This window comes from Aulonocara sp. 'chitande type north' Nkhata Bay, linkage group LG5, assembly GCF_057382095.1.
Source record: "Aulonocara sp. 'chitande type north' Nkhata Bay isolate Kocher_YH1m ecotype deep benthic linkage group LG5, A_spYH_male_GT1.1, whole genome shotgun sequence".
Taxonomy (NCBI): Eukaryota; Metazoa; Chordata; class Actinopteri; order Cichliformes; family Cichlidae; genus Aulonocara; species Aulonocara sp. 'chitande type north' Nkhata Bay.
In genome coordinates this window covers 24,080,776-24,093,256 of record NC_141348.1, presented here as the reverse complement: position 1 = coordinate 24,093,256, position 12,481 = coordinate 24,080,776, and the positions used below count along the sequence as shown (strand labels likewise).

The 12,481-nt window shown below is 39.0% G+C and overlaps 1 protein-coding gene across 1 annotated transcript in view; it reads right to left on the bottom strand.

Moving 5' to 3' along the window:
- tex264a (testis expressed 264, ER-phagy receptor a) overlaps nucleotides 1-10,720 on the bottom strand; it is a 78,963-nt gene extending 68,243 nt beyond the window's left edge. Inside the window, exon 1 of the mRNA XM_086292341.1 lies at nucleotides 10,237-10,720. Coding sequence (XP_086148467.1) covers nucleotides 10,237-10,494 — 258 coding nt within the window. The 5' untranslated portion in view covers nucleotides 10,495-10,720. The remainder of the gene's footprint in view (nucleotides 1-10,236) is intronic.
- Nucleotides 10,721-12,481: the final 1,761 nt, after the last annotated feature.

Sequence of the window (12,481 nt, the reverse complement as noted above, 5' to 3'; positions counted from 1 at the left end):
TCAGTGGTGATTCAGAGAACATAGATCACCTGCTTTTGACAGGGAATTATTCATACATGGCAGCGTGAGATACACTAGATCTATTTACAACGAAGCAATGAGTCACTGCAAACACAGGGAGTCACAATGGCTGCGTTAGCAGTGTCACAGTGAATTGTCGCAACAATGTAACCATGTACACATCTCTATTTAAAAGCCTAGTAACATATAAAGGAATGTAATTACTAGTTACTAACTATTACTGGTACTAAAGCAAAAACACTGACGCTAGGAACCATGCTCTCCCTTTAGTAACTGCAGACAGCAGGTGGAATTCTTAGCGTATCTATCAAGTGTGACCATGTGAATTTCTCTTCGTGGCTTTTAGTAAAAATCCTTTTAACTGTTGTCAGTTTGTCTTGAAATATAAGGTGATTCTAACCGTTGGGTGATTTTCCAAGAACCTTATCTTCACTTAGTTTTTAAAATCATTCAGTAAATCTTTGCACCATAAACACGATACAAAAAAACTGCTTTTCATAGGCACATGGAAGTGCACATAAGATTGTCCGTGTGCAGAAGTACTCTTGTCCACCGCCACAAACGATTTATGAAGATGCCAAATGTAAGCAAAAAAGAAACAGACATGCACATAAACTACAAAAATAACACCAACAAGGTGAGATAATGAAAAGTGCAAACAACCTTTTTTTTCCAATTTTATGTGGTGCAGTAAATTAAACTCTTCAGATAAGTAAAACATTAATGATAGCTTAAAAAATATATTAAATTTAAATTTAGATGAATAAAACAGCATTAGTAACATGATTTCTTCTTTAGCCTCTCCCCTCTATCCAAATGGATTTATGTGCAGGGATTGGCCTGCATCGCCCTCTGTCCTACATGGATGCATCAAATGTATGGGCTGTCAGCATGGCTTCTGTACAAAGCTACTCCCTGTCAACACTGGTGGTTTATGATAAGACAAAACAATAGCCATTCAAACACAGAAGGGATAACAACACCCCTCCCACGTACGGCCTTTCTTCAGCGTCTTATATCTCGCCATCTCTCATGCTCTCTGCACTGATAGACTAGAGTGGTAGCCAAACCAGTAGTTCACTAATGATATCATTCAGGGCTCTAGCTATCATTCACATCCCACACAGAAACAGGAACAAACAGCAGCTCTGACTGCATCTCATCTCTGCTTCCCTTCAGATAACACACCCCAGAAACTACAGGCAATTAGGAGAGGGAGAGTAACAACACTCCATGTACTTGACTTGTACTGGCTTCTCCGCCACAGTTGTTCAAATGTCCGAAAGGCAGAAATTCTTCACCTCTGTCCACACTGCCAAAGCTGTGATTTTGAAAAACCATTTCTCACAGGTAGCAGAGGAAACGCCGACTGTGGCTTTTTGATTGGCGGGAGTAAAAAGCAAAGCGATAGATAATGGTAAGACTGTGGTGCTTTTACCTTGGAAACTGAACACAGATATATTATATTTCGGTACCGAGCTGTAGAAACCCAATTTCCTTAAAAGTGGCTTGTAAATGTGTGTGTTTTATGTGTGTGCAGCTATAGATACAGGCTTATAGATAGATATAGATCTTTCAGCATAACATTAGCATTATCAGCCATAACTACTTTTTATTGATTTTCACTGATTTTCTTGCTAAGGGGATGAGTGTGGCTAAACTCTCCCAATGAGAAAATGTCCTCTAAGGGGTAAAAGAGCTATTGGATCACTTCGAGGTAGAGGTCAAGTTTCAGGTTTTTCCTTTAATTTGCCAGTTGTTTTGTACACATAAGCCAGCTCTCTAAGGACCAGTTGAGAGACAAAGTAATTTCAAAAGCAATTCTTTGCTTGAGGCTACAAGGGTTCTTTTTTGATGGATGAGTGCTCTCCAACAATACAAAAGCGCAGCTGAGAGAGGTAATTTTTTATTAGCAGACACGTAATGAGGATTTACTTTCTTCATCTTGCTTGCTCTTAGCCCCGTATCTCTAGCCTCCTGGCCTTCAGTGCTTTGTATGCACTGTTTCCAGTGTGGGGCGCTTTGTAATTGGTCATTTCTGAAGTGTCAGCAGGTTAGGGAGGACTGGGGACAAACACACCAAGGAGACAACTCTCTACCTTGCCGCAGCATAAAACAAAGGATCACAATAAGCATGCCATGCTCTGCTTAATCCAGGATTATCACCACAGTCAAGACAAAACTGGAAAACTTCCACTCACCAAAAAGTAAATCTAAAATGTAAACTAGGAGGGAAGGAGTGACTAATATTGCTCGGTTTTTAAATAAACCATGTAAACCCTGTAAAGGCAACATAGCAGCACAGCTATGAGCTGTGAAACAATGATTTAAATAAATAAATACATCATTCTTATTTCATGTCAAGTTTGCCACAGCACAAAACTAAGTAGTGTCACTGAAATTAGTGCTGAAAAATGATAAGACTTAGAGCCAAATGCGACATGTTTGCCCTTCATGCTCTTGTTGGCAAACTGGGCTTTGCCATCGTGACAGACTGGAGTTAAAGAGGCTGTGATAGTACAAGGTCCTTTCATTGCACTGCAGCCAACAAATCTGCAAATTTAGACCCTCTTTAAAGCACTATGCCATCTTCAGATCAGTGTCCCCAGTGAAGTATGACAAGGAGGAAATGCAGCATTCATAAAGAAAACCCCAAGTCTGTGTAAAGCGGATAACAACCACAATCATATTTCATCTACGGTTCAACTGGATCGGATAAATGTATGGCGGGTTTTGCTGGGGAGCTCTCTCTTTCCGCTCAGTGGTTCACGGGATCATTTTCTTCCCATATATCTGGAACACTGAGCCAGATGGTTGTTTAGGGCACTTCAAAGACCAAGCAAAGAACTTGACACATGGGGAGAAACAAGAACAGGAGACTACAGGATAAGCAATTTCTCAACAAGAGCTGTCTTTCACCTCAGTGTGGCAGAGCAATAACCTGTCTCAGCTGAGTGGAAGCCATTCGCCCCCCACAGGCAGATGAGACGGCAAAGACAAAGTCACCAGGAAGGAAATTGAAACTTGCAAGGCTGCACAGCACCGGGACCGCAGGTATGCTGTGATGGGCTGTTTGCAGCTTAATTATCGCAAAAGTAAAGGAAGCACATGTATCCAACTAAAAAAAAAACAAAGAACTGTGCCATTCATTTTACAATTTAGGCACAAAGCAAAAATCAACCATCATTGAGAAAACTGAGTGATTTAGCATTAGACTTTAATATTGGATCAAAATCACTTTTTGAACTGAAAGCTCAAAATATAAAAATGTCCTCAAATTTAAGTGAGCCCTAAAGCATCCAAATCAGATTATACATCCAGTGATGTGATGTTGTGTGGGCCCCAGTGGCCCTTTAAGTCAGGAGCCAAAGGAAATCCATTTTTTTGTCTCTCTTGCTTTCACCGAGTGCAGCTCTGTCCCTTTAGGCTGTGCTCAGACTTGGTTTGTAATTACACATGGCATCCTGGGAGCACTGGCATGTATAATTACTGGTGAGGATAAGCACCCTGCTGGAGGCAGGACACAGTTTTCCCTCACACAGTTGTGGAGCTGGTTTACCACTCCAAGGCCAGCTGGACACTGCGTGGCACTCATCAAGCGAGATGTAACAGAGTTAATCTTCCCTAATAGGAAATATGAATGAATCCACCCCCTCATCCCCAAACATGCTTAGCTCTTTCTCTAAAAAATGTTCAACTGTATTCCTCCACCATCTCCAGACATTCTCCATGTCTTGTCTAATAAATATTCAGCTCTGTAATCCAATATCCTGTGTATCCCGGCCTAAAAAAAGCAGATGCGTGAAACGACGAGATGGATGGTGCAGAAGATTCAAAGACATTTTTCACCCTCTTGTTTCACTGACTAATCTGAACATGTCAGTTTATAGAGTAAAAAAAAGAGTAAAGCAGATTGTGAAGACAGCCGAATTGGGGGGGGGGGCACAAGCGGTTCTCCATTAAACCGATTCCATCTGGATTGCTCCCGTTCTCGATTTTCAGTGTCTTTCTCAGTCCATAAAAATTAATGGGGTGTTTTACTACAGGGAGAGTTGGCATGTCCATATCCTTGCATAATATTGGCTTGAAGACCTGTGGGACCAGACTCCAGGGTATGAGTGTATTTATTTCTCGTTTCATACCCACCTTTAAAAGCGGCAACCCCTTGCCAGAAGCCCCTCTTTCATGTTGTTGCTGTTGACAGACAGACAAGCAGCACTAAAATGCTAATAAATCTGACTGGGAGTGAAGCGATGCTCGGCGCTCTGATCTGAAATTCCGATTGATGAATTGGAGCAATGCAATGCTCTCAAGGTGAGTCAGACTACCAATTTATACCCCTCTTCCAAGGCACTTCCACACCTCTCACTGCCACTCCCATATATGTCTACACATGACATTTCATTTTCTCCTCCTTGTCATGGGGAGCCATGAGTTGGTTTGCTTCGGAGAGCTAAAACAAAGTGGGAATTCAACAGATCAGAGGATGAACCAAATAGCAGCTCTACTTGAGATTCAATGCTTACACAACATGCTATGAGTGTCACAGACAGTTGCATTTGCTATGTAGCTCCTTTACATATAGTCAGATGCCATTATATTTAAAGTGAGACGTAAATTTGTACTGTACACTAATTTGACTGAAGGAGTGAAATTGCACGCAGTTGTCCCTCAGTAAACTACTTCTGGTAACTGTAAGTACCTCCGGTAGTTTACTGCTTTATCCTTCATGACACGTTGGCCTCGGAGCACTCACTGCTGCCCACTCGTTAATGAATTCTGCTCTGGAGATTTCTTGCAGACAGGCAGCCTGCTTGTAGATTCTTTACTCGCTTTCATGCTACAACACAAGAAAGGGCTACAACTACAAAATCCAGTGATTTAGTCTGTACTTATCCAATCTGGGATCGCGTCATGGAGCTTATGTCAAAGCTCAATTACAGGAGATCCCGAGGGAGCTCTCTGCCTTCGATTGTCAAGCCGTGTAGGGTCACTGTGCAGCTGACTGACACCTGAGAGCCAAACGATTATTTTGAAATTTGAGGTTCAATCCTTCAGGTTTGTTGCAATAATAAGTTAAGGTAATTATAAGACCAAGCAAACAACTGTATAGACATAAATAAGCAACAGAGATGTCTTTAATATACAGTCAAAGAGCCTTCTGACTTGCCACATATACAACTGAATATATTCCACTGCTATAACAGAAGCCCTCTATTTTACGTAGTCAGTTTTGAATCCACATTTTCAGGGCACAGACCCCTTCTAGCTTTCATCATCGTCATTAAACAGCCACCGTATTTCAATCTGAATGCAAGGTGAATGCAGAAGAATCATCGAAAAACCAGCCATGCCCTGGAATAGAGAGCCAGGAGTGAAAACCACTGGAGTAATGTGTCATGGTGACCAGCCACTCAAGCAGGTATGAAATCCAATTTTATTTTAATTTGATGAAACTCATTTTGACTGAATGAATACTAAGAGGCTGGGCTGAGTCACACTACTTATGCCATTATAATAAATTGAGTATAAAGATCAATTGTGGTTTTGAGGAAGCACCTTCCTCCCACACAAACTCAATTTCAAGGCTAATAGTGCCATCTAGAGTCCGTCAGTGTGCAGCTTAGCACGTTCAGTACATAGTAGATAGGAGATAACAATCAAAGTAAATACTGCATAGTTTAAAATACCTTCTTACTGATTTAACTAAGGAGTGTCAGGTAACTGCATAACATTATAAGATTCTGCATCTCAGCTGTGCTCCAGACTATCCTCTTTATTATCATATTCCAGATGTGGTCTTCTCCTGTTTTTTACATGTAAACATACATTTATTGCACAATTTAAATGTATATTAAACAGCTTTGCTGAATAAAGAAATTCAGGTATTCATTTTTCCTTAAAATAATGACTTGCCTTTTACTTGTTCTGCAGTATGCAATTTTGACTTATGCCATTGTCAAAGGTAGTCCAACACTTTGGACTACCTCTACTGTAAAACCCCAAAATGACTTAATATTAATTAGTGCATTGAGCTTTATGTATTGTTCTTTTTGATGGTGGCGGATGGGGGAAGTGAAGTTTACTTACCAGCACTTTAATCATTTAACAAGTTATATTAAATGTGATTTTAATTAACTCAAGCATGATAGACATTTTTTAATCTAATGGCCTGATATAACACGAAACTATGAAACAGCATATTTTGAATAAGGTAACAGATTCACTGCCTTCTCTGAATGCGGGCCAGTTATGCTTAACGCCCAAAGATCCATTCTGAGTCAGGAAAACCCCTTAGAGCCTTGACAGTTTCACACAGATAAGTACATAGTTTCATTCTTGCGAATGCGTGCGGTGGCTTTTAAGGTCTGTGTGTCTTAAGCTCGTGGTGGCTTGCTGTTAGCAAAAGCTAAACCCAAGACATTAGCCACTGATGACTTCCAGCCTGTTTTCACGCTCAACATTACTATTGAAATATTCATTAAAGCACTGTTATGGCAGCTATGCAGTACACGACACACAAATTACAACAAAAAAATAATTTCAAGCTAGTTAAACAAATAATAATCTGTATTAAATATAAAAATAAGTAAACTTAACATACTGTTCCTTTTGCACAGTATGTTTTTTGACTTTATATTACTAGTAATTTAGGTATAGCATACTCATAATGAGAATGTGTTCAAGCACATTTGTTTTAAAGCCAACTTATTATAACTTATAATGTAAGGCCATGCTATCAACAGGAAAATAAGAGTTGTAGTCAAGTGAAAGAGAAAGTTTGCACAGGAAGTGCAGCCCTGTCAAAAAATAAGTCCTGTAGCTTGTAGAACCACTTTTAGCAGCAATAATTTAAAGTAATCGTTTTCTGTATGACTTTACCAGTCACTCACATTGTTGTGGAGGAATTTTAGCTCAATATTCGTTAAAGCTAATCAAGTTAATTCTTCTTTAGTTAATTGAGGTTTGTGAGTCTTAAATCTGGAGCATCTGGACTTTGATCTGGTCATTGCAGGACCTTGATTCTTTTATTTTCAGTATTCTGCTGTGCTCAGGATCATTGTCCTGCTACACGACTCAGTTTTGGCCAAGCTGCTGGACCAGTGTTCTCACATTTGACACTTTTAAGAATACTTTGGTAAAGCATTCTTAAAAGTTTATTTGAGCTTATATGCTATTTTTGGTTTTCCCCAAACATGGCCAAACATCTCCACTCTGGTCTTTCCAAAGGACATTAAGAAGTCGTGTGATTTGTTCTGAACTTAAACTGCGCTGACATGCTCTTTTTAAAGAGAAGAGTCTTTTCCCCCTCCCGAACAGGCCATACTTGTTCAGTCTTTTTCTAATTGTGTTGTCATGATCTTTAATATTTAACATGCTCACTGAAGCCTGTAGCTCTTGGATTTGTTTTTAGAATTTCTGTGAGCATTGCATGGTCTGACACTGGTGTCAACTCCTGTGAAGAGTTGAATGTTCTCCACTAGTGAATAATATTTCTCAATGTAAAATGATGGACTTCAAATTATTTGGAAATAGCCTTTTAATTGTTTCCAGGTTGATGGACAGCAACAACTGCTTCTCTAAGGTCATTGCTCATGTTTTTCCTCTTTGGCACGGTGCTAACACACACCTGAAGACTCCACAGCGGCAAACTGTCAAAAGTCCTGCTTTTTTTGGAGGTGCTCGCACTTCCTGATGATCAGTTAATCCATTGCTTTTAATGAGCATCACTTGGCTGCTAATTTACCATCTTAATTCCTTAGGAAGAATTAAGGGTGACTGCAGAGTCCTGTGAACATTTTCTTTTCACATGACTGCAGGCGTAAATAGTTTCCTTAAGTAAAGTCTAAACAGCTAGCTGTAACAGCTAATAAAACTCATGCAATAAAAAAGCAGTAAAACAAATCTGATCACATAAAAACTGTATCTCTTCACGCAGATTTACTGCATTACAATTTAGAGTCCTGTTTGAAAAACTTTTTTTTAACATTAGTGTTAAGTAAAATTTTCAGCAAAAGTTAAGCCATGTGGCACTTTTGCAATTTATGTTTACTCCTGCGGATGGTGGGGAGTAATCAGAATGTCATGTCACTTTGAAAACAGTGAAGAGCCGTGGGTTGACAAAGAGTCAGGTCAAAAAGGGATTGAAAATTTGCACTAAGAACCTCAAACCTGTCAGTTAAGTTCAAATACTTGCCTACTTACTTTACCCCAGTAAAGCCTAATTCCTCATCACACTGCTTTTTTCCAGTTGCAAGAGTCATGCGATCTATATAGTAATCTGTGTGTTCTGTAGACACCCTATGAGCCAGACTCTCCACAAACTCCAGCACCAGCAAAAAAGTTTTAAAAGCTCTTCAATTAGTCTTTACCCAGAACTTTCCACTGGCATGACTCACAGTCAGAGCTTCTACTAAAAGACTTCAGTTAAAAAAAGACAGAGAAAACAGTGGGTGTAAGCAGAAATACAGACAGTTATGCTGTTGTGTCACATTCTTTATTCTATAAAGGGAACCGAATTGTGATCTGGCCATATAGAAATTCTGAAACTCTTACACACATGACACTGCTCCTTGACCACCACATAGACTGAAGTTGTGTCAAATGCCTCTATTTTGCCACACTGTTTGTCAGCTAGGTCAGCTCGTCCAACAATGTACACTCACCTTCCTTACCCTGTGTCAGAAGGACTGATGCAATATAAGCAAACAGAGCCTAAGTGTTAGGTTTTTTTTTAAGTCAACGACTAAGCTATATATAGAAAATAACTTGCAACTGTGAAATTTCATCAAACTGCACAGTGTTTGTGCTGCTCCCATACCAGCTGGGAACTCAATGAACACTCCCATCAGCTATTGAACAGACTCTTTTTGTTGACTAAAAACACAACTCGTGATGCCCAGCAGTATGTAGAATGTAAGCAGGAAATAACCGCAGTTCTCAGCTGAGGAATGACCCGGTTATGCAAAATTTGGATCTGGATCCATCTGACAAAAGGATATTCATTGCTTCTTTTATCTGGATTGTGACTGTAATATAATTCATTTAGGCTACAGCAGAACCCGCTACATTTTCAGACATCGGTCAGCTTTTCCTAGACACATGTGAAGAGGCTGTGTTTGCCCTTATAGTCAGGAGTCTGGTTACCATTTCTGAGTCAGAAACAGGCAAATGCCAAAGTGCCTTGGAGCCACAGATGAGTGGGGAAACAATATCAACAGTGCAACGTGGCAATGAATAGCCGACTGGTTTCATCATTCAAGCTCAGTTACTTTAAAAGACAGCTTGTATATAAAAGCCACTGAGCTACACACAGTAAATGACACTGAAATAAATCTGCTCACGCAGTTCAGTGCCATGAAAAAATATGAATAAACAGTATTTAGAGCAAAAAGATTTTTTTATTATCCAAAAGGGATCAGTGGCCACTTAACAACTTAGCCGATGTTTCGTAGCTTTAGTAAAATACATGTATTTATATTTAAATACAAATGCATTTACATTTAAAGCAAAAAATGCCAACCTAAGCACTTTCCAATGACAGGATACTGCATGGAGAAATGAATTCAATGAAAGATGTAACTGTAGCTGCTGGGAAATTGTGAGGTGATTTTAGAGACAATACAATAATGCTACACATACTGACAATACTTTTAAATATAAAGGCAATCTTTATCAAATGCTGACATGTATATTTGTTCATTAAAGGAAGGAGTTTTTTGTGTGATAAAATTAAACTTAGAAGACTTTCTTACTGGAAAGTTTTGTAACACAGGTTTTAGTCAGCCTTAGAGGAGTCTCTTATACTGCATGGATGCTATATATCTGATCTGTGCTGCTTTGTTTTGCGTGCGAAATGTTTTACTTACTAACACATTATAAAAAGACAATTTATCAAGAAAATAACCAGCACTTATTGAAGCCATGGTCATATTTTACTTTTTTTTTTTTCAGGGGTATTGTTAAGTCCACTACACAGACAATCACAGCTCAATGTTAAATGATGCAACAGTCTAAGTTTTCAATATACATTGTGAGCCTTTGAGTGACCTTTAGGACACTCTGCAGGTCAGTATATCTTACTGGCTGCAATATCTTATCTGCTAACAGAGTACATTGGATTTCGATGTTATGTCACGGGGTCAAATGTAAATACACCTTCAGTGCTGTGTAGTTAAACATTACGGTAACAGGTGCTACGTCTCACGGTCTCACCTGCTTGGGGTCATCGTAGAAGACACCGATGGCGTTCAGCTTTGGCCCAATGCTGCAGCTCTCAGTGTAGGCTGCACCGCAGTCCTTGTATGGTCCCTCTTTAAACTTATAAGCAATGGTGACATTTCTAATTGGCGGCGGTCCAGTCTTAATGACAATGTCTGACAGGACCCCCGCGTACAGCAGTAAGCTCCCCACCGTCACAACCAAACACAGCAGAAGGACAATTATCAGCAGCAGCAGAAACAAATCGGACATGGTCTCTCAAGGCGGTACAATAGCTGCAGACACTGCAAAATCTGGTGCTAAACGTCCTCCTTCGGGTCACTCTCGCACCGACGCTGTCGTCCTAATGGCTCAAATAACACGGCACAAGAATCGGGACTATTCAAAAGTCAGTGCTGAATTGTTGTTGTTTTTTAAGCCGAAATAGCTACACAAAGTCCAAGCACAGCGGAAAGCTAGTTATTTCCCCAAACAAAGGTACACGCTTCCCGGTCAGACCAAGCTTATTCACCTCGGGGGGAGGCGTTTATGTTTTATTTAAAGGACTTGTTGGTTTTTTGTAAATTACGTCGGTAAAATAGCAAATAACCGTATAACACGTAATACTAAATGAATATTACTCCTACTGAGCTTCGAAAATCCGGCTTGGACGCAAAGAAATACTCATTATTTTCAATAGCACCCCCTTTCCATTAATATGAACAAGTCTAAAAATAAATAAATAAATTGATAAATAAAAAACTGAAATCAAACATTACTGCTTTATAGTGTGACAACGTTCAGGTAACGGTGTAAATTCAAAAATACTCATATAAAAAATACATGTAAGCAGAATTTGGTGGATATTATCATTACAGTATGCGCAGGCATACCAGAACAAGTCTGGAGTACTATTTGGGACAGGAGCGGCGTGGCAGAAAACAAAAACAAAAAAAAAACAGATGCACTATTTTCCTGCTTTTCACAGAAAACTACCAGAAACAACACAAGATGATGTGTACACTCACCATCAGATTAGAGGTCCTCAATGCTTAGTTCCTGGGACCAGAGACACAAACCATGTTTAATCTCCTCAGTGCTATCAGCTCTAAACCACTTAGATCATGAGTATGAAGTGTGACAAGTTATCATTGTTTGGCAGATCAATGTGCTGCAGCCAGTTTTGGTGTATTGTTCCATTTCAGTCAGCTGCATTTTGGAAAGCATCTAATTTATCACGTACTGTTCACATCACATCCTGTTTGCTAACTCTTTTTGTTCCTAATTTTATTAATTTACTAGATTCATGATTATAAGCAGAGAAATGCTGATTATATTTCAGCAAACATATTTTGTGTACCTGTCTCATGCTGTTTTCAAGTGCTGCTGATGGAAATTTTGTGATATAGTGCATTACGATATATGATCAACATTGCTGAAATAAAGGCTGCTACATAGAAATGTGTGCTACTATCTACTGAAATAAAAATGTTAGTTTTAAACTACACGGAATAGACACAATAAAACTAGCACAAAGGCACTATTTCAATTTCCTTGGTGATGTGTTAAATAATAAATTGTGCATTGGACCTGTAGAGGATTTCTCTCCTCCTCAGGTATTTTAACAGCATTCAAGCCATAATGTATTATCAATAAAAACTCTATAATAACCCTGCAAAAAAGAAAATCCAATACTTTAAGTTTCAGGAGCAGAAAACTCTTATACATTCATTCAAAGCAGCATCTGTTCTTTGTGAGGTGAAACTTTCCCCAAAGCTGTCACGTCATATTTCTTTAATTATCATGTAATACAACTTTAATGTGAAATCCTGTGCTTTTATATCAGCAAAAGCAAAAACTATGATTCACTGTTCATAGCTAGAGATCCATAGTACATAAGGAATGGCACTATTTAAGAGTTGTTGTTTTTTACTCTAATGTAGAATTTTAACCATCAAGCGCTGTTATTAAATGCTCATAAATGAGTCTCCAGGACCTTAAAGTATCAAATATATATTGTTTCCTTTCCTTTAGAGCTTACACTAATCAGTGCTGTCCCTCATTACAGGATTTGTTGAGCCTGAGCACTGTGATGTGATTTTCCCAGGCTTACAATACAAAGAAAAAAACGCAAGTTCTCTAACATTGCCTCAAATGACAGAGCGTGTCAAAACACTACATTATTATGGTGATATTAAACTAATGACAGGACATACCATTTTATACAAGATCTGGAAAAGAGAGGTCTTGAAAATTAAAT